This window comes from Apodemus sylvaticus, chromosome 4 (genome assembly GCF_947179515.1).
Source record: "Apodemus sylvaticus chromosome 4, mApoSyl1.1, whole genome shotgun sequence".
In the NCBI taxonomy this organism is placed as follows: Eukaryota; Metazoa; Chordata; class Mammalia; order Rodentia; family Muridae; genus Apodemus; species Apodemus sylvaticus.
Genome location: NC_067475.1, coordinates 41,289,642 through 41,317,555, shown reverse-complemented (window position 1 = coordinate 41,317,555; position 27,914 = coordinate 41,289,642). Strand labels below are relative to the sequence as shown.

At 45.4% G+C, this 27,914-nt stretch overlaps 1 protein-coding gene across 2 annotated transcripts in view; it reads right to left on the bottom strand.

Moving 5' to 3' along the window:
- Slc44a3 (solute carrier family 44 member 3) overlaps positions 1-27,914 on the bottom strand; it is a 74,081-nt gene that overhangs the window by 31,434 nt on the left and 14,733 nt on the right. For both annotated transcript variants that reach the window (XM_052179330.1, XM_052179329.1), the window contains exons 6-10: positions 21,713-21,873; positions 20,177-20,266; positions 18,042-18,166; positions 17,208-17,394; positions 5,930-6,095 (exon numbers count right to left, since the gene is read on the bottom strand). In XM_052179330.1, the coding sequence (XP_052035290.1) occupies positions 5,930-6,095; positions 17,208-17,394; positions 18,042-18,166; positions 20,177-20,266; positions 21,713-21,873 (729 nt within the window). The remainder of the gene's footprint in view (positions 1-5,929; positions 6,096-17,207; positions 17,395-18,041; positions 18,167-20,176; positions 20,267-21,712; positions 21,874-27,914) is intronic.

The window sequence follows — 27,914 nt, the reverse complement described above, 5'->3', positions numbered from 1 at the left end:
TTCGGTCCCCAGCTACGTATGACTCCTGAGTGCTGGTGTTGTCTATAATTCCAGCACTCAGGAGGAGGTGGAGGCAGGAGGATCAAAAGTTTAATGTCCTTCTTTCTCCCTTATACAGGGAATTTGAAGCCAGTCGAGGCCCCAGAAGATCCTGGGGGTGGGGGTGGCGGTTGTGGTGGGGGATTTGGGGTTGGAAATCTATTTTGTCATTTTGATTTGATACTGGAAGACTAGGCCAGGAAATTCTGACACATTTTCCCCATCTCCTCTTTCTTTTTCCTAGTGTTTACTTTTCCATTGAGATTTATAAGCTTTAGAACTTACTGCGATGCTTAAGAGAGTGAGATGAGGAGAGGACACCTGCTTCCCATCTGCCTCGGAGAGAAATGATTCACAGGCCACCGTAAACGGGCCTTGAGTCTGCTCCTCCAGGTACTGAAGTCTGGGCTTAGGTATCAGATTTCTGAGCAGGGGTTTCAATGCAGTGAGATAAATCATTTGGGACAGAGGAATGGGGGACCCTGACTTCCCTTCCAAGTCACGAGGCTCTGCAGGTTTCGGCTGGAGGAGGATACAGGTTTGGAAGCTGGGTTACCACATGATGAGAGAGGGAACTTTAAAAAAGGTCCTTCTAACCCAAGCCAAGAGTCACTCAATACCTGCTGTCAATCTAGAGACAGTTCTGCAAAGGAGAGACTAAGCAGTGTCTTTGAAGTCGCCACCCTTTTCCATAGTCACCAGGGACACTAGCTGCTGTTTCTCCTCACTGCACAATTGCCTAGAGCTATCAGCTCTGTCTCCCTCACAGTCAGAGAAACCTGCCTCTAGGGCGATGATTTGATTATTTTCCTCTGAAGCTGAAAATAATACTAATCTCTGGACCTGAGCATAGTTTGAGAATTGACCTTGAGGCGCGTTGGGAATGCTGGGTAACCAGTGATAACTTTGATAGGAGTCTCTGGAAGATTGAGAGGACCTTTAAGTCAAGGCACATACATAGTGTTTTACAACCACACCAGCCACTTCAGAGCTCTGAGAGCCACAGTCTTAGATCAAGCCTAGTGCTCTTGAGAGACTCTCTAACACTATGCAGAGCCAATTCTGTGCTGTAGTCCCTGAATAAAGTCTGGGCTGCATAGTGCAGCTGGCCTCCAACAAAGCTGGGAACCAGTAGAAAACAGTATGGCCACAGCAAAGCCCATGTCTGTTCCTTGTATCTCTCTAGCAAAACTTGTAAGATGGAATGAGGTGGCTGTGAGATGGCTGTTCAGGTCACCTTCCCAATGCCACAAGAAATACAAACTGTATTATAGGTGTGGACATCCCTGAGTCTCCCTCTCTCCTCTTCCTCCTCCTCCTCCTTCTTCTCCCCCCTATCCACCTATCTCCCCCACCCCCATTCCTCTGAGCATGTGGAGTTCAGAGGTCAACCTGGAATAGCAGGGGTGGGATGTTGTTTCTTAGGTACTATCCAAACTTAGTTTTTCGCCTCAGGGTCTAACACTGCCCAAGGATCTGCCTATTGGTACCTTCCTAATGCTGGGATTACAAATCTGCACCACAGGGCTAGAGAGACAGCTCAGTGGGGAAAGGTGCGCGGCAGGCGGCGGCAGTGCAGCAAAGCCTGCTGACCTGAGTTCCAGCCTCCCCTCCCCCATACCCTCTCCTGTGACATTCCATAATAGATGTCCCTTACAGAAGATTCAGGTCTCTTTCCCTAGCCTCCTCCCGGACATGCCCCCACCTTCTCACCGCTCCTCCGTGACGCTGCCCATCTTTTAGTTAATGTTTCACGCTCATATCATCAGTGCGTAAATAAAATGTACAGTGAGGAAGGACTGTTCCCAGCTGATCCCAGTAGCAGCGTTCAATTGCATTGCCTTTCCTGAACAGCTTTGGGGTTTTCCTGGAGTTCACACTCGTAACACATTTTTTTAAAATTTTATTTGCTCTGCTTCCCTTGGGCTTCACTCAGTACCCAGCTGAGTGTAAATCTCAGTGTATTTAAGCGCAAGCACATCTGTTCCCCCGCCTCTCTCTTTTCGCACTCCATGTCTGTCTCTCTATCTCACACACACATGCACACTCTCTCTGTGTCTGTGTCTGCATCTGCATTTGTGTCTGCCCTTCCCTCCCTCCCTCCCTCCCTCCCTCCCTCCCTTCCTTCCTCTCTCCCTCCCTCCCTCTGCTTTAGGCTTCACTTTTTGTTTTAGTGTTTGCTTACTGCTACCTTTCCCCGAACTCCCGCCTCCTCTCTCCACACTGCTCACGTTCTGAAACTCCCTTTCCTGCCTGGCTTACTCAGAACTATCAGTGCAAACATCCTTCCTAGAAAGGATGTGCCAGGGAAATCTTTGGGGATTTTGTGTGAGCGTGACTGCATTGACCCTTGATCGACGGTGGGTGGGACCCGGTTCAGAACTGGAGGTCAGGGACCAGGGAGCATGCGTGTTTGGACAGCCCTCCACCGCTGTTTTCTGCCTTCAGAGCTGCGGCTGTCAGAATGTCAGATTTGATTCTGATGCTTGAGCCTCTGTCTGATCTTTGTCTGATCTTTTCTCTTTTCCTTTGAGAAGTTTCTGGAAACTTCTAACTTACATCCTCACCTCCCAAGGTTTCTTTGACATTCTTTCATTATTATTATTATTATTAGTTATTATTATTATTATTAAACTCTATGTGGTAGTGTATGCCTGAAATCTCAGACCTTCAGTGGAGGAGGCAGGAGGATCAGAGAGGCTCAAGGTGACCCTCAGCTGCACAGCACGCCTGAAGGTTGGGTTAGATGAGACCCTGCCTCAAAAACAAACAAACAAACAAACAACAAACAAACAATGCCAAACCCACCCACAGGCCCAACCACCCACCCACCCAACCAGCCAAACACCACTTTTTTTTTGTTCAACTCCCAGGAAGAGCTCTTCAGCTTCATAGCTGAAGATTCTCACTTCTGAAATTGTTCGTTCTCAAAGGGTCTTTCTCACTTTTGCAGTGCTCACTTTTGTGTGAGGGGCTTTAGTCTAAGCGTTCAGCATTTCTTTGCTCTCTGTGATGATGTCATTGGTGCATCCCCTGCACCATTGCCAGCTTCCTTTGCAGCTTGCATTGTCTCTCCTTCCCCTAAATTCCTTTTGTTTGGTTTCTGATCTCTTTCACTTTCTTTGTGTGCATAATAACCACTAGCAAGCAGTTCAAAACACATTTGGATGCTGTGGTGGTTTGCATATGCTTGGCCCAGGGAGTGGCACTATTAGGAGGTGTGGCCTTGTTGGAGGAAGTGTGTCACTGTGGGCATGGGCTTTAAGACCCTCGTCCTAGCTGCCTGGAAGCCAGTCTTCTCCTGTCTGCCTCTGGATGAAGATGCAGAACTCTCAGCTCCTCCAGTCCCACATCTGCCTGGGCTCTGGCATGTTCCCACCTTGGTGATAATGGACTGAACCTCTGAACCTGTAAGCCAGCCCCAATGAAATGTTATCCTTTATAAGAGCTACCTTGGACATGGTGTCTGCATTCAGCAGTAAAACCCAAACTAAGACAGATGCTCTGTGGGAGAGAGCTTGCTTGTTGTCTAGGGAGTGCCAACTGCTGGCATAGGAATCTGGAAGTCTGTTCTTCTGGGGGCTCTCTCATGTGACACCTGATTTGGGTTAGAAAGCTTCTTGGACCTGCCTCCTCTTTAGAGGACCAACTTGGATGCCATCACTCTGGGAACTGAGCTGTGGGATGTGGGGAGGCTTGGTTATGGGATCCTTGTTAACCAGGGCTTCCCTTTGCTCTCCTTGCTTTAGTGCATAGCATTGCCACAGCCTCAGCTGTGCCAACAGCCCCGTGATCAGACCCTCTTCTGGTTATAGCCTCTTCTCTCTCTATGGAAGAAGAAGGATCTAGGGGTTGAAGAGCTAACATCTTTGGAAGCACATTTTGTTTTATATTTATTTGTATTTTTAAATCTGTCTCTGTAAATTTGTATCTATCATTGTTGTGTGCCTGTGTGTATGCTGTGTGTGGGGAAACATGAGGGCATGAGGTGCCCTTGTGGAGGTCAGAGGACAACTTCTGGAAGTCAGTTCTTTCTAGCCTGCATTCTGGAGGTCAAACTCAGGTCGTTTGGCATTCGTGGCAAGTACTTTTACCTGCTGAGCCATCTGGCTGACCTTAGAGCACATTTTATACTTGGATCCTGCCGCTCCTGCTTCTGTGTTCATCTTATTTGCATGACTGCACACAGCCAACACTCACAAGCAAACCTGCTAGCTGTTCCTAGTGTGCTTGGTCATGTCTTCAGTTTTCATCATTCAGCTGAGTTTTATTTTATTTTTTTAAATTAGCATCCGAAGTGTGATAGTTCTCATTGGCTGTCATTGCGTGTCGATTCCTCATGGCCTGTGTAATTCTTTAATGACGGAGTGTGGAGAGAAGGTAGGGATGAGAACAGTGCCCAGGAGCCTCTGGACCTCCTCATCTAAGCCCTTGCTGGAAATGCTTTGATCTGGTTATCCTAGATAACACCAACTCTCTCTCTCTCAGACAGATGTTACCTGCGGGTCAGTTTGGCTGGACAGATCTTTGTTCTCTACAGGAGATGAAGCATCTTTTATTTCCTGCTTCTGGGAGGCTCTCAGTGCCAACCAAGGGCAGCAGCCCCTTTGTGAGTCCTCCAGAGTTCCTAATGATGTGGTTCCCAAAGGGTACCACCATATTAAAAGCCCACACAGTGCACTTTGTCATCCGGAGGCAACGGCTCAACAGGTATGAATCATAGCTGCTTGGCTTTTTCACTCCAGAAAGCTCCTGTTTATCTGCTCATTTGGTCTGAGAGATCGGAGGAGGGTCAGCACTGCCAGGAGTAAACTGCCCGTTCCAGTGCAACCCTGTCATTGTCTTGGGCCTGTTCTTCTGGCCACAATCCAAGGAGAGTTATACCCAAGAGATGCACGCAGCCCAGGTATAGGTGAGTGGGGTGGGGCAGGAGTTGAGGAACAATAGTCCTCAGTTATTTTCATGTGGCAATGTGCTATAGCTACTGAAGTAAGTAATTAACTCACTGGTACTTAACTCTAAGGACGTGGATTATAGTTTGCAGTTCCTTTAGGGTGTAACATTATTTTCCAAGTAAATATCCTTCTGATTTTTACAAAGATAAAAATCATTGATATGGCTACTGGAGTGTATTTAAAATAGATCCATAATATTTAAAGTCTGAAGTCAATAAGAATGGATATTTATAAGAGAATACAAGCTTTTCTTTTAGGTAGTTTTTAAATTCTAGGGAATATTGTAGAGAGCCTTATTGAGGTGCCATGCCACCTGGCAGGATCTTGATATCAACCACATGTGAAGTTCCTCTCCCAGCCTTTGAGTGGGAACTCTTGTGTCAGCCACAATCCCCTCCACCTAGGGTAAAGTGCTCAGACAAAGGTGAAGTCTATTGTTCTTCAAGGACCTGCAGTGTCCTAAGAAACACTAGCCACCTGTGGAGCAACTGAACTGATTCTGCTGAGAAGCTTCCAGTCTTTTCCCCCTGCCTATATATATTGGGAGTTCTTCATTAAACTTTGAGACCTTGGTAACTTTGTTATCTTGGTCTCCATCTCTTTTTTGCTGCCTTCCCATACATCCCCAGCTTCCCTTCCAGGTAACCCGTTCGATGTAACTGCGGGCAGTTACAGAATATGATTACTTTGCTGTCTAATTTCTTTCTTCATTTTGTAGTTTAAGCAAAAGAGTCTAGAAATTTTTGGGTTTAAAGTAGACTATTTCCTCTCTGATCAATAAGTGAGCCAAATTTTAGCATAGTCTTTTTTTTTTCCTTTCCTAATTCTTGTTACTCTCTTTTAAAGCATTGAGCAAAAACTCCCAAATATCTTCCAAGATGCATATACAAGCCAAAGCACCCAGACAAACCTCAGAGACAAAAGACTGGACTCACCTGTTGAAATAACAAGCGACCATTGCTCCTGCTACAGTCATCCGCTGGCATGCAAGGATGAATTCGCTAGTCCAGACGAGGCCAATTAAATGGTACCACCACATATACCGAATGCCTGACAGAGGCTTATACTCCACTTGGCCGCCTTCCATCACCTGGGCAGTACCTAAAGGTTATAATACAAACATGCTTTATACCAATAGTTCCCTTATCTTGGAAGATGATTCAACGAACCATATTTCTTCCCGCTTGGTCTTTGGCAGTATGCAAAATGCAGATGTCAAAGTTTAAGTTCATATACTACAAACAGATTTTAAATAGTGCAAACAATATTGACAATGACTACATGGAATTAGGAGTTGACATACTCCCTAAAACACATCCTCCTTTGAAGCCATGAAAATGGGTTCTGAAGAGTCTAACTTCAGTGATGTCTCATGGGCAATACAAAGACGCCTTGCCCTGTGCATTTTCTGTTACATCATCTTGTGTGATGTGGGCCAAATATGTCACATTGACAAAAGCACACAAAATATCAAGGCTGAACTATAGAACAAACAAACAAAACAAAACAAAACAAACCTGTAGAGTCGATAAAAGAGACTCTTTAGAATCTTCCTTTACTCAGACAGATTCCATTTACAGTTTGTTTCAAGAGCAAACTCTCTTGGCATATGTAAAATGTCTACTTTCCTTGGTTCAGATCGAAATGTTAATTAACCTTCTTGCAGAAGCCGGGGACACAGTATATGGCTTCTTAGACTCTTAGTCTTACCTGTGTACTACTTCCTTCTTGGTAGTTTGAGCACACAGTGATATAATCTGGATAGTTTCTGAGATAAAGCCTGGTGCACAAGAGTAGCCCTCCATGGGTGATGGTTATTACTGTAACTGCTGTTCTTATATGATCATTATCCTGTACTCCAGGAGCATAATACTGCGCTAATTTAAGGTCAGTAAGGGTGTTTAAATAATGTCCACCGTTGGCATACTTTCCTTTCCTTTCTCCTCTGACCTAAGATATTGGTAGATGTTGCAAATATCTACCAATCCTGCAGACACTGGTAAACCAGCGCCCAGCTCCGCACCTGTGTTTGATTTCTAAATGTTCTCCCATTAGCTTTTCAAGTAAATGATTATAAGGAAGAAATGGGTACTTTGATCTTTAGTGAAACCTACAACCTGCCTATGATTTAAACATGTTTTTGTATCTCTTGTCACAGCTATACATGGACTTTCAGTTCATCCATTCATTCATTTCCCTTTCACCATAGAGCTCACACAGCAAGGGAAAGGCTGAAGACAGTAAGTGCTGAGAAAAACTGATTCCACAGATGAAGGCTGGTCTCCATCCCCGCCTCCCCAAGTTCTGTCAAACAAGATGGCCGCTGTGGGAAGTAGAGGGGCAGCTTGCTTTACAGAGAGAAGCCAACAGTGGTCTACTGACTGTCGAGATCATTTGGCTTGGAAGGAGATGCATTTCAGGTGAGGCCCAGAAATATGCCTATGTTTTTCCAAAGATGCTATGTTTCAGAAAAGCATTTCCCAGCAGCAAGGGAATGACCTCGTGATGACGATGCCCCTTAGATACAGCAGGCTGTGAGAACCATCTGAAGTACATAGGCCCTGAGAACAACCATGCAGTTCCTTTTTTTTTTTTTTTTTTTTTTTTTTGCAAGACCATGAGTGCTAACAGCAACTTGCGCTTTGGAGAAACATAATATTTACGTAGAGTGGAGATGGGTGTCATTTTTCTCAGACAGACAGAAGGCCAGTATGGATGCAAAGAGGAGACCATTTTTCCTCTTGGCCGCTCTGTGTGGCCATTGCTACACATTTCCTAGCTTGTCCCACTGGTGATAAGTCAGCAAGTGGAGCCCTGAAGTGATAAATCAAGATGCACCTGACCCTCAAAGACTTGACATCTTCCAAAGAAGAAAAACCCATAGGCTATTTTTTGACAAATTTCTGTGGGTTGAAGTATCAAATTTTCCCTACATACCCCTTGTGTGCCGGCAACTGGGTGTGCTTATGTGCGTGGGTGTGGGCACATGTGCCTTGCCTTGCATGTGGCAGTCAGAAGTCAACCTTCATGTCCTTGGTCCTTGACCTTCCACCTTGTTTGAAATAGTCTGTCTGCGGCTGCCTAAACCAGGGTAATTGGCAAATAAGCTTCTGGCGCTCCGCCCACCTCCTCCTCCCCTTTCCTAAGGCATGCTGGGATTATAGAAACTTGCTTTTATGTCCACGTCCAGCTTTTATGTGGGTTCTGGGGATCTAAGCCCAGGTTGTTACACCATCTCTCCATCTCCTGAAGCTGTCTGTCGTTTGTGCCTCTGTCTCGGCGGAACTGTTTGGAGATGTTCATCGAGATAGGAGGGTTGAGCTTCACAATGCACTTGTTGGCATTTTGGAGCAGATATTTCTGTGTAGGTTGTAGTGATGGTTTAATGCCTTTGTGGGTGTTTAGGATGTTTTGCCTTTATTCCCTGTTTCTGATTGTTTAAAATGCCTTCATACCTGGGAGGAAACACTGCTTTAAGCAGATCTCTCAAAGGATCAGGGACTGGGGCTTGAATGGGAAAGCCAGGGAACAGACCCACCTTCATAGTCAGTGTTCCAGAGCCTGAGGGTGGGGCAGGCGTGCTTATGCATACAGGACTGCCCTCTCCTGGACGGGCCGTGTTGATGCAGGCAAGATCCTCCAGGGCGACTGACCAACCACACACAAACCATGGAACCTTCTAGAAATCTGTTTTTGCACTCTTCGCTTAAGGGTAGTAACAGCGACTTCTCACTCTCTTCTGACTCCATCACATCACGACTCTAAATGCTATATACTAGCAAGTGTAATCAACGGATAAGGGGCTAAGAGCAGCGAGTGAGATGCAGGGTTAGCTGCAGATGAATCATAGGTAAAATGATCCAGTCCTGACATTAAACACTCACTGAACGCGGTCCTCGGGCATTTGGACGGACATTAGCTATTAGAAGGAAAAATGGAAGAGGCAAAAGAACCCCAGACAATCCTTACAGATAACCATATTTGTTTTCATCTTATCTTTTAAACAACTGAGTTCTAATCTCCCCTCCAACCACAGGGCCAACAACCTCACTTCCTGTTGCTCAAGGAAAAAAGAGGCAATTGGAAGACCTCACGTCACGCCAACTCCCCAAGCATACTTATCAATATGTCTGGAATTTAACCCCAGCCCTTACAATGATAAGCTGCCCTCGAGCCTGAGGCCAACCCTGCCACTACATCCCCTGCCCTCATTAAAATACTCCCTTTCCTGAGCCATTATTAACTGTCTCCATTAAAAAAAAAATCTCCTCTGGACTCTTTCCCTTGTTCTGTCTCTTTCATAGTTAAATCCCTCCAGACTCATCGTCTATATGAGATCCTCTAACTGCTTCCCTCCCATCCTGTTAAGATGATGCCGATCAAACGTGCTCACCTCTCTACAACAATCCCAATGGTCTGACCTCCATGTTACTGTAGTAAGTCAATGCTGAGATCGTCATCCCTGCCTGAGACACTGAAGCGTTCAGATGCCCTGCAAACGCTTTCCCAGAAAGCCACCTCTGTCATCTAGCCCTGGCCCTCACTTTCAACCCACCCCGATGTCCCTTCTCATCTCCAGAGCCCATTTGTTTATTTTTCAAGAGTGAATCTAAGCAAGTGCTCTACCACTGAGCTACACTCTGGTCTTCCAGGGCCTTAACACTGAAAGGTCCCTCCACCTCTCTTCCACCTTCCTCAGACTCCTGAACCATACAGGTAAACTTCCCTTTCCCCTCCTACTTCCGGGTTCTCTGAGCCCTCTGGGCCAGGCCAAGCTGCCCCGACCAGCCTGGGGACCGCCATTCTCCTGCCGCTTCTTTGCCCACCTCTACCGGACCTGAGGCTCCTGAACCATACAGACGTGAAGGTCTGGAACTATACAGCCCAAGGATACCTATCAGAGGCCTGCCACCCCAGGACCATGGAGGTTCATGCCACTCTCAATAACTACTACGACAAGAACACCCAGGGACTAAACCTGCTAGGTGGCTAAAGGCCCTTGAAAGAATACAATCAACAAAAGCCAGGATAATACAGCACTTGCAAAGAACAGCTACCACTACGGCTAGCCCTGGATATCTTTTTTTAATTTTTTTTTGGTTTTTCGAGACAGGGTTTCTCTGTGTAGCTCCAGCTGTCCTGAAACTCAGCTGGCCTTGAACTCAGAAATCAGCCTGCCTCTGCCTTCCAAGTGCTGGAATTAAAGGCGTGCGCTGCCACCACTGCCTGGCTAGCCCTGGATATCCTAACACAACATTGAAATGTCTCAAAGCATAATCCTTTCTCTATCTACTCCCAGACTCTGTTTATGTATTCCTTCTAAACTTCAGACTCACAGATTGCTTACTAGAAATATCCATATAATTATTAAAAATAACTCCCCCAAATAATTTCTATTCATGAAATGCACACTCAACTTTCTGCTCCATCTCAGTTGACGCCCATCGCATCTTCCAGCTGCTATGAGAGAACGTGGGAACCAACCCAAAGCCACCACCTTTGCCTCCCTCTCTCATCTATTACATCATCAGATGCTACACTCTCTAAAGTGGTCTGGGAACCCGGCATGTCACACTGCACTCCACAGACCAGGTAGCCATTCAAAACCATCTCTCCACCAAGCATTATTACTGTTAAAATGAACATCGGGTCGTGTCTCTGTTCTCCAAACGTCCTGACTCATGGCCCCAGGATTTGATCCATTTCTTCTCTGACTGCCTTCATGAATCTGTCTATTAATGACACCATTCTAGCTGAATCTGCTTCCTTCCTGTCCCCCAAACCCTGTCTTCTTTATGGCCTTATACTTGGAGCATTCTTCCTTTCCTAAGTCAGTCTTGTGGCCCCGTCCAATGCTTTCAAGTCTTGGTTCAACCTAGAAAAAAGTCTTATTTAACCCTAACCCAATCCTAACCCTAACCCAACCGTAACCCTAATTCTAACTCAACCCTAACCCTAACCCAACCCTACGGCCAAATTAAAAACTGAGTTCCAGTCTCCTCAGGCATTTGATGCCCCTGTCCTCTGCTTTATTTTCTGCTTACCTCTTACCAATTGTTACAACCATTTACCTATCTCACTTAATATACATTTTTTTCTCTGTCTTCCAAATAAGGAAAGCTACACTGTCTATGTGTTTGTTTGTTTTTGTATTTTTCAAGACAGGGTTTCTCTGTGTAGCCCTGGCTATTCTGGAGCTCACTTTGTAGACCAGGCTGGCCTCGAATGCAGAAATCTGTCTGCCTCTGCCTCCCAAATGCTAGGACTAAAGGTGTGCACCACCATAACTGGCTGTGTTTTGGGATTGTTAACTTACAGCAAATGTTGAATTAGTAGACAAATGTAGAGATGGATAGACATTCTTTAAATGACATATTCTATTTTTCAACTTTAATTTTATGTGCATGAGGGTTTTGTCTACATTTATGTCTGTGTACCACTTGTATGTCTGGTGCCATGGAGGCCATAGAAGGTATTTTAAAAATCTCTTGAACTGGAATTACAGATGCTTATGAGTCACATCTGGGTGTTAGGAATTGAACCTGGGTCTTCTGGAAGGGGCAGAGACATTGTTCCAATTCCCAAATATTCTATTAAAGATCTTGAGATAACTTCCTAAGATCACTCTGAATTCTCTGAATAAATTTCATCAAGCTATATAGCCTTGATGTTGTTGGCAAGTTTTAAAGCAGTTTTTAGAGTCTATAGTGGTACACTGATCTTTGTAAATGACAGATTCTTAAGGAATACAGACCAGCTGAGTAGGACAATTTCCAAAAGGGAGCAGATACAATCCCTAAAGACTCCATTTTCTAGCATGTTCTGTGTATTTTCTTGGAGCTTTTCCAGAAAATTGGCCCATGGGTCCTACTGACTCTGGCCTTCTGACCCTAGGCCTGGCTTCTGCCTCTGCTCTGGTTGCAGAACAATTAGGGAAAATAAGAGGAAAATTCCATTGTCTCCAATGTTCAGCAGACGATTACCCAGAGCAATCCAGTAAGCAGCATCCCCCACAGCCTCTGTATCAGCGTCTGCCTCTTGGTTCTTGCGCTGTTTGAGTTCCTGTCCTTACTTCCTTTACTGAGGGACTGTAGCCTGGAAGTGTGAGCCAAATAAATCCTTCCCACCCCAAGTTGCTGTTGGCCATGGTGCTTTATCACAGCAATAGACATCTTAACTAAGACAACAACACATTTTCCCCCCATAGAACTGAGTACCCTGCGACCCCTGATATCCCTCTTATAGGAAAGGACTATTGACTTACCACAATATTTCAAGTACCCAAAGCACACAGTAGGCACACAGAATACATCTCCAGAGCTGAGCACATGATAGTCAGACAATGAGTATTTGTTGGAAGAAAGGAGAATATGAAAACAATGCACAAGAAATACTTAAGAATACGTGCCCAAGGGATTTGTAGACAACCATCCAAGAAATAGACTACTAGAAAGAAATTCTAAGAATGCCTAGCTTCTGTTGGGCAGTGGTGGCACACACTTTTAAATCCCGGCACTTAGGAGGCTGAGGGAGGTGGATCTCTGTGAGTTTGAAGCTGGGCCAGTTTACAGAGCAAGTTCCAGGACAGCCAGGGCTACAGAGAAACGCTGTTTCAAAACAGACAGACAGACAGACAGACAGTGCCTAGTTTCTTAGACAGTCTGGAAATGGTAGTGGATTCTAGGTCGGCTCACATTGGACTGAGGGACAGAGTGATGGGCAGGGACAGCTTTTCTCTGCAGCAGTGAAATGACCTGCACTTCTGAAAGGCAAGGGCTACTGCTGTCTCTCTACCTTCTCTCTCTCACCCTGTTCTTGCAACAAGGTCAGTCACCTGGCCACCTGCAGGCTCAGGAAAATAACTTCAATTATCTTCTAGATCGCTGATACGTTTCTCTGATACTGTGTTCTCAAGCACACCGAGCGCAGCTGAGAGGGAAACATAACGCACACAGCCAGGCAGGCCAGCGTGCGGCATTCCTACTGGATGCGGATTCCTAACAGCAACAGCACATGGTCCCCCATTTGCAAGGCGAAGCTCTCCTCCAGCTCAGCCTCCCATCATTTTCCATTGCATGGATGTCAAGGGGAAAAGCACAGAAAATTAATTTCCCAGGGCATCTGAAGCAGCCTGGATCCCAGATCCTTTGATGGGAAACCCTGTCTGAGCCTTCCAAGCACACCTTTGTGATTGCCCCTTTCATTCAGGGTGTGGACCTGGAGGTGCCCCGCCCCCTGCCGTGGCCCTTTTCTGTTGTTCTCCACTCTGGGCTTCTAACTGATCCTTAGCGATCCCTGGTCACCCAGACCATCAGGCCTCTTTTCTATTCATCAGCAGCGCCTGCTAGATAGCTACAATGTTCACTTCTTGTTTTATTTTGAGTTCTGGTTCTTAAAGACAGGGTCTCTCTTTGTAGCCCAGGTCTTGAGTTCTGATCTCCAGCTTTAGCCTCAAGAGTGCTGGAGTGACAGATGTGCACCACATCAGCCATCTTTATTTTGTTGGATAAAAAGTAGTAGGCAAGTCCCAAGGGACCAATAGATGTTACCACCGCTCGGTGTTCATATGCTCTGCTGAGAAGACCCTCAACAAAGCCACATCTTGTGAACTAGTTAACAGATGAACGAAGTCACTGAAATAGCTTATGTGAGAAGGCATGACCTGCCAAAGGTCACTATATTTTTCACATTAAATTAATAATAATAATAATGATAATAATAAATTTTTTTGGAGACAGGGTTTCTCTGTGTAGCCCTGGCTGTCCTGAAACTCACTCTGTAGACCAGGCTGGCTTTGACTGCCTGCCTCTGCCTCCCAACTGCTGGGATTAAAGGTGTGCGCCACCACTGCCTGGCTAAATTAATTTTTTTTAAAGATTTATTTACTGGGGTGAGAGAGATAGCTCAGCAGTTAAGAGCATTGGCTGCTCTTCCCAAGGTCCTGAGTTTAATTCCCAGCAACCACATGGTGGCTCACAACCATCTGTAATGGGATCTAATGCCCTCTTCTGGTGTGTCTGAAGACAGCGACAGGTACTTATATACATAAAATAAAGAATTCTTTAAAAAAAATTATTTACTTATTTTATGTATACTGTAGCTGTCCCAGAAGAGAGCATCGGATCCCATTACAGATGGTTGTAAGCCATCATGTGGTTGCTGGAAATTGAACTCAGGACCTCTGGGAGAGCAACTAGTGCACTAAACAACTGAGCCCCAGCTCCCCACCCCCACATTAAATTATTAACTTATTCAGCCATTAGTCCCAAAGAAAACTCACAAATATTTACCTGCTGAGGATACCCCTTCTCCCCAACATATACAACTTCAGTGTAGGTCGCAGAGAAACTCTGTCCTCTTATATCACTGCCAGAGAGGACGTTAAATGACACAAGGAGGCACTGTGCACTGTCCCCCTGCATCCTCTGGAGAGCATCCTTTCCCAAGCTCACCCTTCTCAGAGACGCAGCTGGGACACCTTCCTAGAGTCAAAAATCGATGCAGTTGCTGGCCTGCTTGGCTCAAAGCCAAACCACTGATCCTGGATAAAGAGGCCTTGGGGAACAATGGGGGACTCTGTGCTCTTGGGCAGCTCTTGAGTGTGTAGAAAGGAGGGTCATGTGGCTGGAGGGAGTCCATGATCCCGGGCTCTAGCCCGGAGGACAGGCGGGAGCTCTTTGTGGTACCTGCTCTACTGTGAAGCCAAAGATCAGCTTACTTGGAGACCTACATTCGATTCTAGACGCTCGGTTTTCCTTTCGTTCCCGTAGGTTCCCCTCATCCACGCCAACTGAGCTCTTGCGCTAAGAGAAAACTACCATGTTCTGACACCATTGGGTGGCAGTGGGGGAAAAGGCTGCTTTCGACGGAAGAATGACCTCCTGCCTTTCTGGGGCCTGTTGGCTGAGGCTGTTGGCTCTCTTGTTTGGGTCCACGCAGGCATGAGGTGCCAAGCTAGGAGCTCAATTCCAAGTTAGCGCCAGGGCTGTAACTCCATGATGTCACCCTCAGCTCTCAGGACCGGGTCTTTTCCTTCTTCTCCGAGACCAGATCCTCTCCTCAGCTGCACTGAGCCTGGTTTTGCTCCTTCTGTATGGTCTGATATCCTGGCAGTTCTCAGCCTGTCCGCTGCACAGAGGGGCGTGTACCTTGGAAGGTAGTGGTACGCTTGCGCAGTGGGGCGGGTACCTTGTTCAGGAAGTGAGGCAGGTAGTGGTACGCTAGTCAAGAGAGCCCTGGCTCGTTCTTGCTGCACAATTAGCAACGGATGACTTATTGGATCTGTGATTCTCTGGTTTAAGATCTGACAATGGCAGACCAGTTGCAAGTGGGTTGTGGTGCTGGAGGAGGAGAGTGCAGGTAGTTACCTGCTGTGGAGTTAGCCAAGGGCCTTTCAGGCCTTTCAGCACAGAGTCTGTTTCTCCCCTTAGTGCTCCACGGCCACTGCTCTGTCTTCTGACAGCACTGAGACTACGCTGAACTAGAGAAAGACTCTCGAGTGCCCCGGTAATAAAAACTATCCACTCTCCTGGGTAATAGACCCTGTAAGTTTTTAACTATGCATGGCTGGCCAAATGGAAACTGCATTTCCCATCCCCCTTAGCAGATAGGTGTTTCCATGTCCCTTGGATCTGGTCATTGGGGGTAGGTAGTAGTGCAGCTTGTGACTGCTGAGGAAAGATGCTCATCTTCCTTCCTGTCACTTTCCTAAAGGCTGAAGTGAGACACAGTGGATGGAGCCCGTGTGGCTCTTCCAACTATGAAGTGGTGAGGAAGAGCAGAGGCTGTGGGACGTGAAGGCACGGGATCTTGGGTGATTTACCGTCCTTCTTTCCGCCTTCTTTCCTTTCTAGACAAAGCTCATTCTGATTACTTCAGTCTGTCTGCTTGACCAAGGCTCTTCTCTGGCTGGTTACTGGACATTCACTGGAGGCCTTCCGAGACTTCCAGCAGAAGAGGCTGCTTCTACCACATCCCGGAAGCTGGACAAGTGTGTCCCCAAGGACTGTGGCTTCCAAGGAGCCTGTGAGCATCTTAATTCTGAAGCTGATTAATTCAACTTTGGAAGAGAGGGAGGGGAACCAAGTTCACTAAGAATCCACTATACTGAAGTTGTTCTGTGACATGAGCCCGTGGTCTTTCTTACAGAATTACGCAGGAGTGTATATTTTGCCTCACAGTATGGAGTAAATAAGGGAGAAGACATGCTTGATAACAAATTAGGATATTGCTCCAGCCGTGTTGACCTGACATCTACCCTTGCTTTGAGCTGTCTGGTAACAGGCTCATAAACGCAACCTGTTGCTCGTCCTTGCCACAGGGTGTGAACTGGGCCGTCACCAAATCAAAGAGCGGAGTCAACGCATTCTCAGGATGGTCTCACTGGAGGTGTGGCTCACAGACCACTGCTAGTCCTCACACCGGTTCTACCAGACAGATGGATGGGCTTCAGATAAAACTAAAGGACGGACGTCACTGAGCAACTTGTTTCTTCCAGCTAATGTGTGTGTGTGTGTGTGTAAGATATATTTTTGTTGGGACTGGTGAGATGGCTCAGCGGTTAAGAGCACTGACTGCTCTCTGGAAGGTCCTGAGTTCAAATCCCAACAACAACATGGTCCCTCACAACCAACTGTAATGAGATCTGATGCCCTCTTCTTGTGCATCTGAAGACAGCTACAGTGTACTTAGATATAATAAAAAAAAAACTTTTTTAAAAAGATACATTTTTGTTGTTTGTTGGTTTGTTTTGAGCTGAGGTTTTATGTAGCCAAGGCCGGCCCAAACTTCCTAGGTAGCCAAGGATGACCTTGAATTTCTACTTTTCCTGCTCTCACTTCAGGAATGCTAAGATTATAAGCATGTGACATTTTACTCTGTTTATAATGTGCTGGGATTGGCCCCAGGCTTTCAGGCCTGCTAGGGAAGGTCTCTACCCACTGAATATATTTTCTAACCCCAGACTTGAAGACATTTAACAGAAGTCTTCCTATCAGTTTTGGTTCATTTTATAGCATTACCTAAGTGTTCGAGCCTGACTGAATTTATTTACTCATGAAACCCAGTTTCTCCAAAGCAACACAAAAGAGTTCCCCATGACAGATGCCCCATCTCCATCTCTGTCATCACCAGACAGACACCTCTGGTGTCCTCTGCACAAGAGGTTTGGTGTTCACAGGAATTGGCTAACGGCCCTAAAATGGTAATGCTTACCTGCAGTTCCCAGGCTCAGCAGCACAGCCACCCAGAGGACCCAGAAGAAAATGAGGGTGACACATGTCCACAGTGGCTGGAACAGCAGGAAGGGACAGTTGCTGATGGCTTTGTTTGTGATGCGGAGAAGCTCAACTGTCAGTTTTATCCTCTTCCTGAGGATGAAAATCAAGGCCAGGTGAACTACCTGGTGAGAAAGAGGTCAGCGTGAACCTCTGCAAAGCTGCGAGGAACTGGGCAGGGCTGGAAAGCAACTCTGTAACCAGTGTCTTATCAAGCAGCTCTCCCTGAGGATATCCACTGCTTCTATTATAACTGAATTGATAAATTCCTAATCACGAACTGAGCCCCTACTATGGACAGGTCGGTGTGTGAGATCCCACAGTCATAATAGTGAAGGAGGCCTGATACCTTCCTAAAGGAGCCAGCGGGAGTCGGGGAAGGCGAGTCTGAGGCTCTTTAAGGGTCAAAGAGAAATCTTCTATTTTTCCTTCTTCACGTCACACACTTGGAGATAGTTTACAAACAGGCAAGAGAACGTGATGTATAAAGACAATGAGTACATCTCAAATCTTCTTGCTATGCCATCTTGGCTGGGTTTCCCCCTCTCTGCATAGAAACAGTTATAGGTCTCCAGGCTAAGGAAACCACTGCCCTTCCTTCCCCCACACATTGCTTAGCCTTCTCTGCCATTCATGTCATGGCCAAGCTTCTTGGTTTGTCTCTGTCACACCTGCCTGCCCCCCAAACCCTAACTCTCTTATCCACTACAGATCCTTTGACCTCAGCTCTCTCCGGAAACAGTTCTCCCCAAGGCTGCTTTGGAATGCTTACTGTCACGACCGTAGCGATGACGGCGAAGGCCAGCATACACTTCATGTTCTCCTTTTCTGTGTCCAATTCTGTACTGAGGTCGTTGGTGTAGTCATAATACAGCCACCATAAGACACCGCAGACGACTAGAAAACAAAGCAACAGCAGCAGACTTGGTGCATGTCCTGAGATTACCCCTTCCCCTCCTACACACACACACACACATAGACACACACACACACACACACACACACACACACACACGAATACACAAATATAACCACTCAAAATCCAGCCACTTCTAGTTGACCCAGTAACAGTGTTCAAACAGTGGATCGTAAATCCCCCAAAGCTTTGTAGCCTATCACTTATCTCTGGGTGACCTGGGCAAGGCCAGGTCAGCCTGCAGAGAATATGTCCATCTGGGGTAACTACTTACTGGTCTTTGGCAGACACAGGGACCAAGCCAACAGGATGAGTCTAAGCATGATCAGGAAGAGATGGCACCAAACAGAATGATGGAACAGCTTTTACTCTAAAATCTAAAGTGTTCACATACTGTCTGCTGGTGACAGCTTCTGGGGCTAGGGGGCTGGAGGTTGGTTTCAACCTCACAGAGGTGGGTCATTTACATATATAGCCCATGGAAATCTTGTTATGTGAGTCCCACAGTGAAGATACACTGACACTGGCTGCAAACACTGCATTTATGTAAAGCCATGACTATAAACCATCACTGTAACTCTACTGGTCCTGAACGGGGAGATGGATGGTAGAGCCTAGTCACAATGGCCATTCTCCAGTACAGAGCTTGTTACGGATTTAGAACTGAAATGGCCCCTTAGAAGCTTATGTTGAAGGCTAGATCCTCAGCTGGCTGGCACTATTGAGAGACAGAAGAAACTTTAGGAGGTAGGATCTGCTCAAAGAAAGTGAGTTACTGGAGATGTGCTCTTGGGAGGCATACGAGGACCCCAACTTTCTGTTTCTTGGTGGCCATGAGGCAATAATCGTTAGGATATTATATGCTTCTTCCATGAGAATATCATTATAGACTCAGAAACAAGGGAGTCTAGGGTCTATGGATTGAAGTCTCTGAACCTGTGAGCCCAAACACATTTTTTATTTAGGTTTATTTGCAAGGTATCTTGTCACAGAGATGGAAAGGTGACTAATACAGGAACTCAGGGCCCTGTGTGGCTGCCTGAGAGCAGAACCAATCATTTAAGTGGATAAAGCATTGTGGTCATATTGGTCATTTGAAATTAAAATGCCCTATACAAGTTGAAAAATAGGGTTTCTATCTCCTAGACACCCTCTCCCCCAAACTCCTAGGAAGAGTCACAATCCTTTGATAGGTTAGGAAAGAGGAGTACACCAGGTTCCTCTGGTTTTTGCTCCTTCTCTGGCTTGTCCTGCACCACACCAGAGCCTTTGTGTGACACCCAAGGGTTCTCACAGGCCCAAGGGGTAAGTGTAGCACAGAATAAATCCTTCAAAATAAAATTTAAAAAAAGGTAGAAAGAAAGTTTGTATTTCTTCATTCTGTATTCCCATACCAAGCTTTTTTGTTTGTTTGTTTGTTTGTTTGTTTGTTTTGAGAAGCAGTCTCTCTCTATAGCCCTGGCTGTCTTTGGAACCGTCTATGTAGACCAGGCTGGCCTTGCACTCATGGATATTCATCCACTTGCCTCTGCCTCCCAATTGGTGGGACCAGAAGTGTGCATCACCATGGCCAGCTGGAGTTCTTCCTCACAGTGTATATGAGTACCAGTAAAGTGCATTTTTGTTTTGTTGTTTGTTTGCAGCTCTGGGGATTGAGCCTAGGGTCACACTTGGCAAGACTCTAGCACTGCGCTGTATCCGCAGCCCAGGGTCATGGGCTCCAGGATCACTCGTTGGCAGGCTGGTCTCACGAGTGACACAGCGGGATAGAATCAATCATAAGTTGGGCATTAACTTTCTTCAGGGGGCAGAATCACTCCCACCGTCCTTCCTGAGCCTGATTTTCCTCATATATGAAAGGATGGGCCTACTCTGTGGCACCTTCTAAGACCCTAATTAGTTAAAAAAAAATAACCCAAACCAACCAATCTTTACATGTTATACCTTGTGGAAAAACGTTCCATTTTTTTAGAAAGAGTGGAAATACTTACACAGCAATCCCAAAATGACCAAGGAGATGATAATGTGGACCAGAAGGGTTGAGATGACTCGGAAGGCGAACAGCATGGCCAGAGACAAGGCTGGAAAGGAAGCAGAGCCCATGAAGTCCAGGGACAGCAGGGGCGGAGGGGGAGCTGGGGAGGACAGAGGCTGAGCATCCCACGGGACCAAGCCCAGAGAAGTGACAGCTGACGGGTTTACTCTATATCTAGGTATCCTGGGAAGCTTACCAAACACTAGACACAGGGCACTCGCCTCAGCCCATGAAACAAGTTTACTCTGCCATGGTACGTAGGTTCTGAAAAGGCTAACATTCTTTGAAAGTTTAAATAGTTAAAGATAAATAAGTAAATGAATCATTCCACAGTACCTGGAAATCATATTTTTTCCTACAGGTCCAAATTAACTATTTAAAATGAAATCTTTTGTCTTTTATGCTGGGCTGTGTATGATTCTAACTTGCAATGTTCTTATGAAATCTCAAAGAATAACACTTTGACAATAAAAAGCAATCAAACTTGTAAAAATATTCATGTTTTTTTCTTGAGGTTTTCCTGTGTAGCCCTGGATGTCTGAAACTTGGACTGAAGACCAGGCTGGGCTCAAACTCAGAGATCTGCCTGCTTCTGCCTTCCAAGTCCTGGGATTAAAGGCACATGCCACCATCACCCTAATTATGAAATAAACTGGATATGTAAGATATTGCATTTTATTTTCTAACAGTTGAGCATTTAACCTTGTGGTTTTTCTGAATATCTGTGACTATGAACACTAATTCTCCCAAATAAAACAACTGAGCCGGGCGGTGGTGGCACACGCCTGTAATCCCAGCACTTTGAGAGGCAGAGGCAGGTGGATTTCTGAGTTCGAGGCCAGCCTGGTCTACAGAGTGAGTTCCCGGACAGCCAGGACTATACAGAATAACCCTGTCTTGAAAAAAACCAAATCAAACAAAACAAAACAAAACAAACAAAACAAAACAAAAAACCCAACAAACTGGGATTGTCCATAGATGCTTCTGTACAGTGGGCACTAATACAGGATTTGGATCAGACCCAGGTGAGTCTCAGCTCTGTCAGTCAGTCTCTGCCAGGGCACCCTGGGCATCACATCTGACACTACTGGGGACACACACTCTACCTTTCCCCAGCCAGCAGTCTTCTGGCCTAAGGGACACGGACCAGTAGAAGCAGTGTCCGGTCCCCAGATGCTCGTATTCTACGCTGCCAATACATAAAGTGACAGTGTTGTATTTGCCTCTCTCTTATGCAGAGTTAACAAAGGACAGGAACCGGGCCAATATATTAACTCAGCCCTACCCAGTGCAGCTTCCTGGCTGAGAGTCAACTGGTCTACCACTCTTCCAGCCTCCTGTCTATACTTGACCCTTAGAATAGATCTAGAAAGGAAATTGATAAGCTCTATATTTAAGTCAAAGTTGTTGAATTTCTTTACACTATATACTTGAGTGCTAGGAAATTCACCATCCCATACACAGTTATTAAATAAAATTAACGGAGAGTTACCAAATGTGAAGACACACAGGCCGAGGATGGTGTCCTTTCCCGCCATTATCCCACTTAGAATCCGATGGAGAGCGTCAGCATCGTTTATCCAGACTGATGCAAATAAGGAATAGCATTCAGGCGTCTGAGGGATGCACCGGTTAAACAAGGGGAAGGGCTTGCTGAGAAGAAAAGACAGAATCCATGGAAAGTGAATTATCATTTCTCTTTAAAATGTTTATATTCTAAATTCCAGCATCCCCAAACCACAAGCTTCATGACCAATGACATGGCTCAGCAGGTAAAGGCACTTACTTGACTCTAAAGACAATCAGGATGTCATTCCCTGCCCTCCACATATGCAGTATAGCATCTGCCCCACTTATGCATGCTTGAACACACACACACACACACACACACACACACACAAGCACACATGCATGTGCACACACAACTTAAACAGTAAAAAAAAGTTTAGCAGCCTTCTTGCAAAGCACATGTTAGAAAGATAGGCAGCCAAAAAGAATCACTTTTTTTTTATAGTGATTTCCTAATAAACATGATGAGAAACCGATTAAGGGAACACGCAGAAGCCCAAACACTAGCAATTTCTCTCTCCCTCCCTCCATCCCTTTTCCCTCCTTCTCTCTCTTTGTGTGTGTTGTATGTGCATGATGGTATATATGTTTACATGTACATGTGCATGTGCTTCTGTGTGTACGTGTGTGCACAGGTCAGAGGACAATCTAAGTTGTCTCCCTCTCTTATTCCACCGTCTTGAGACAGGGTCTCTTCATGAAACCTGGAGCTCACCAATTATCTTGACTGGCTGGTCAGTGAGTGCTGTATCTTTGTCTCCCAGCTCAGAGTAATAAGTTCACACCTCTGTGACTAGTCTTTATGTGGGTGCTGGAAATTTGAACTCATATCCTCATGCTGGAGCAGCAAATACTTTACTCCCTGAACTCTCTCCTAATCCCAACAATGACATTTCTTTGAGGAATAGTTATGGGGGTGGACTGGGTCAACCAGAAGCCACACTAATGACTGTAAAGACTCTCTTCTGTCCTCTTTAGAAAGTGAAGCAAAGCTCATTTGACTTGGACCTTAAGCCTCTGTGAAAGCTAATCTTTTCTGGGATCCTCTCTAAAATTTAAACACACACAGGAATATCCGTTTTAAAGACTTCGTGAACCACAAATACCTCATAGGGTCTTCCACCAACGTCTGGGCTCCAAACAGTGGGGTAAGACTCCTAGGCTATGAAGTGTTGGATCATCTCATGGATTATTGAAAACCAGACAGCTGCCATTTTGTGAAATGTATAAAGAGGAAGCAGGGAAATAAAAGAAGATGGCTTCTGCAGCTCCCACTGAAGTCCACCATAGATATGTGGAAGAACCTTCCTTGGGTGGTCACAATAGTATAAGAAGAGTTCTTGGGTCACCCTGTAGTGATTTAACAGGAAAGTAATGCAGCAGGAAAATTAAAGTTGAAGTTTTGAAGGGGTAAAACATCACATGATTAATTTTAGAGGGTCCAGTGGACTAAATCTTTCTCGTGTACAGCCACTGAGCACCATTCTCCACAGGCAATCCTTGTTTGTAGCTTCATGCATCTTATTTTAGAGATATTTGAAAGCCCATGGAAATGTGATAGGAAATCCAAATGGAAGTTTGCAATTGACCTCAAGATAACCAAAATTATACTTAAAAAAACTCTCTCCTAATCCCAACAATGCTGAGCTTGCTAAAACAAAGGAAGTAGGGGGAATAAGTTAGTCTTTTCTTGATGCCAACATCCACATCAAAGGCATGAAAGGGTTGGAAGTTGATGAGAAGAGCATTTTGAAAGATAAATGCTTAATTTTGGAATGATTTTAGAGCTTCAGGAAAGCCTTAAAGATGGAACAGAGAGTCCTACATACCCTTTGTTTGTGCTCCCCAACATTAATGTTTTACGTGCCCACAGCACATTCATGAGGGTTCAGCCTTAGCCTTGGCAGTGTGCAGTTAAGGAAATTACAGCTTTAATTTGATTCCGTGATATTACACCAGTGTTCTTTCTCTGTCCCGGGGTACAAGTCAGGACATCAAGTCACATCTTGTTGTCACGATCCTCTTTGGTCCATAACAATTTGTTGTTTCTCATAACTTTGCCATCTCTGAAGATTCTTGATGGTTGCAAACTCCCTCTCTCCACTTGTAGACTCTCCCTGCTGTTCTCCCAGTAACTAGACTACCATTCTGAGTTTAGAAGAAGGCATCACTGTAAGATGACATGCTGCTTTTGTAAAATCCCACCAGTGAACTTAGCTGGCAAGGCAACATCACTGTGAATTGCCCTTGAAAACTTTATCAAGGTTGTTGTTTTCTCTTTTCATCCTCTAGTCTTTGGCAATGGATCCCTAAGGCTTGCTCGCTCTCAAGGGGAGGAAACTCAAGCCCTGCCTCCTACAGAGTGAAGTATTTATATTATCTGTGATTATTTTCTTGCCAATAACAATATCAGCCTACTCCTTTCTCTTCTTTCTCTTCCTCCTTCCCTTCCCCTCCCCTTCCTGCTTCATTTCTTTATATTCTGGCTCTATAAAATAATACCAGAATTACATGGCATTTTCTTCATCCAAGACCTCATCCAATCAGCTATTTGTCCAAGAGTCCATTGCAAAGTGGCAATTAGAAGCCAGGAGCCATTTCTTAGATTTGCTTACTGCTGTTGAAGGTCGCTGATTTAGACCCTTGTCATCAAGCCTAGTGCAATACTTTGAAAGCTTGTCCAGCTAGGACCTAGCACTTGGGAGGCAAAGCCAGGCAATCTCTGTGAGTTAGAGGCCAGCCCTGTCTTGAAAACCAGAACCAACCAACCAACCAACCAACCAAACAAACAAACAAAATAAATAAATAAAGCAAAACAAAACAAGGAAAAACCCACCATTTCCAGTTAATTTTGGTCCAGTAGGTTACCTGCCCCTAAACAGCTGTGTTGGTGACAATGCTTTCAAGAGAAGGACTTTGGAAGGGTGACCAGAAGGATTGTGACTGATTAAACAGAGAACTAAGGGTGGGTTTCTGTTTACAAACAACCTCTCTTAATTCCCCTGCCCTCAAAGATGAACTAAAAACCTTGGGCAAGGGCATCTAGTTACTGGTCAATCCAAACAGCATGGATCAGATCAAAGCCATCCCCAACTGCCTCCCCTCCACCGGACTGCATATAAAATTGTCTTGCCTTTCCGACACTTTGATCCTCTCCTTGTCCCACTCCTAGACCCAGAGACAGCCATGGCAGTTTGATGCCCAACAAACCTTTCTTTCTGCCCATGTAGTGGCCCAGCTCAGTGTTTTCACTGTGCCCTTGTTTACTGTCAGGACTCCTGTGTCAATGGGTTCACTAATTCCAGCGTGCTCTATGTTCCACACTCCTTGCCTTTAGCCTAGACCACTAGTGACAAAGCTGTTTCCCAACGTTACCTAGGACAGATCCTTTTCCTTCCAGTCTCTTGGAGGTGAGGCCTGCCATTTATTTATTTATTTTCTTACTTATAGACAGGGTCTCACTCTATAGTCCTTGATCTTATGGGACTCATGGGATCAAAGGTGTGTGCCACTGTGCCCTATCATACATTTGTAATAAAGTTAGAATCATTTTTCATAGACTATACATTCTGCCCTGAGATCTCTGACCCCCTTGTCTGATTTTGTTTTTTGTTTTTTCATTTGCATAAACATAATTTCTGCCAGGTTCAGGTGTCAATAAGAGCAGTCATTGTCAGATCAGTGCTAGAGTTTGTTTTGCTTTTGAGAACTGTCATGAAACTTCATCCCATCCCCAAGAGGAAGAAAATGAGAATCACGTCTAATTCTCCTAAGTGGTCAGATACAGAGGATTGCATGGAATACAGTTTAGAGAAGCCCATGGACTAAGCTGTGAACCGTCCTGTAACATCTGGAGGGCAGTGGCTTTGGTTAGGAAGTCTATGCCGCCCTGGCTCATTTGTCAGGGATGAGGGATGTACGAGGGCTTCCTGAGGTCCAGATGTGCTCCACGTGCTGGGTCTGGGTCTACATAGCTGGGTTCTATTGACCATGTCAAAGGCAGCTCCGTGGAAGGCAGTGGGGACCTCAGCAGAACGAGGGCGCATACTGCCTCCCTCAGCACTGAAGAGGGCTTCCCAAATGACTAGCCAGAGCAGAGAACACAAAACATTTAGTACCTTAGAGTAACCAGAGGGGTTGGAGAGATGACTCAGCGGTTAAGAGCACTGACTGCTGTTCGGAAGGTCCTGAGTTCAAATCCCAGCAATCACATGGTGACTCACAACCATCTGTAATGAGATCTGACACCCTCTTCTCGAGCATCTGAAGACAGCAACAGTGTACTTACATATAATGAATGAATGAATGAATGAATAAATAAATAAATAAATAGTAAATCTTAAAAAAAAAAAAACAGTAACCAGAGAAGACTCAGGAGCTGCCTGTGTCTAGTTGAAGAGCAAGAGCTCTGGAGGACTGACTAGTTTCACTGAATAAATTTAAATACACAGAAGGGAAGGGGGAAAAATCCAATTTTTTTCTGGCTACGTCTTGTATTCTGTTTGTAGGATGCAATGGCTATGGAATGACATATACACAAGAATAAATTTGTGTGTTACCTATCTGTAAACACATAAATCACACCACATTTCCCCCTTTACGTACACTACACACTGATCCATTGTTCACTTTTAGTAATGCATCTTACGGCTCTACACATACCAGAATAGGAGGACTTCCTGTATTTTTGTAAAGAATTACTTTATTTTTAATTATGTGTATGTGTTTGCAGGTGAGTACGGGTACCTGAGGAGGCCAGACATTGGATTCCCTGGAACTGGATTATAGTTGGTTGTGAGCCACTTACTGGGGTGCAGGGAATTGAACCAGGGTCCTTCGCAAGAGCAATATTCACTTTTATTTATTTATTTTTTTGCTTGTTTTTGAGACAGGGTTTCTCTGTGTGGTCCTGGCTGTCCTGGAACTCACTCTGTAGACCAGGCTGGCCTCAAACTCAGAAATCCTCCTGCCTCTGCCTCCCAAGTGCTGGAATTACAGGCGTGCGCCGCCACGCCCGGCCAATATTCACTTTTAAACTCTGAGCCATCTCTCTGGCCCCTGGGATTTTCTGGTTTTACTGTTGTAAAATTTGCAATACGTAATGAGACTTTTGGCAACTACATGTGTTCATATAACTACTACCCTTTTCAAGGCAATGCTAGGGCCACCCCAAGCCCCCCACTAACTGCTGTCCCATCTCATTATCTCATTATGTAGGCAGTGCTGGCCATTTCTGCAGGGTATTTGATTACACTGTGAACCCCAGATTGCGTTAGTTACTGGAAAAACCTAGTTTTGTGGCTCAGCCTTACCACCTGTAATCCAGAGCTTTCTGCTTATTGTACACAGGATTAAATGAAGTCAACCATAGGTCAAGAGGCAGAGCCAGTAACCAGTTGACAGGAAATGAACCATAGAGGAACCAATGACAGGGAAAAAGAGTAAGAGGACATCAGGAGGATGAATAGAGAGACACACAGGAAGTAGAAGGGAGGGGGATTTGGGTTGAGGGATTTTTGAGACAGTGAAGAGAGCAGAAAGCTTTATTTTGGGACGTCTAAGAAGGAAGGTCAGTTGGGTGTTTTCTCTGCCTCTCTGTGCTTGTAGGCTTTTACCCCAGCACATGGCTCCTGAGTCTTCATTGGTAAAATCTAATGTTTGCGATTTTGTTAAAAACAACAGGCATAAACTTGGAGTTTTTACGCCTGCACCTTCCATGTGCTGGGATTGCAGGCATGAAACCACTGGGGCCTGATTAGGACGTGGAAGATTTTGATAGCTGCGGTAAGTCCCCTCATTCTCTTATGGAGATGATTGTTCTGATTGTTTTCAGAGAAAGGCCGCTGTCAAACTCCTGCGGCCAAGGATGATTGGGAGCTCCCGATTCTCTACTGGGTCTTAAACCATCGTGCCTGGTTTACACTGTGCTGGGGATCTGAACCCAGCTTCTTGTGTCAAGTTCCTTCCACTTGGGTGTGGCACATATCAACAGGCTTCCAGTACCTGAGCCTGCACCCTCGATGAATATACAATGCCAGTTCTTGTTGACTGATGACATCTGTCCTAGTTAGGGTTTCACTGCTGTGAGCAGACACCATGACCAAGGCAACTCTTATAAGGACACC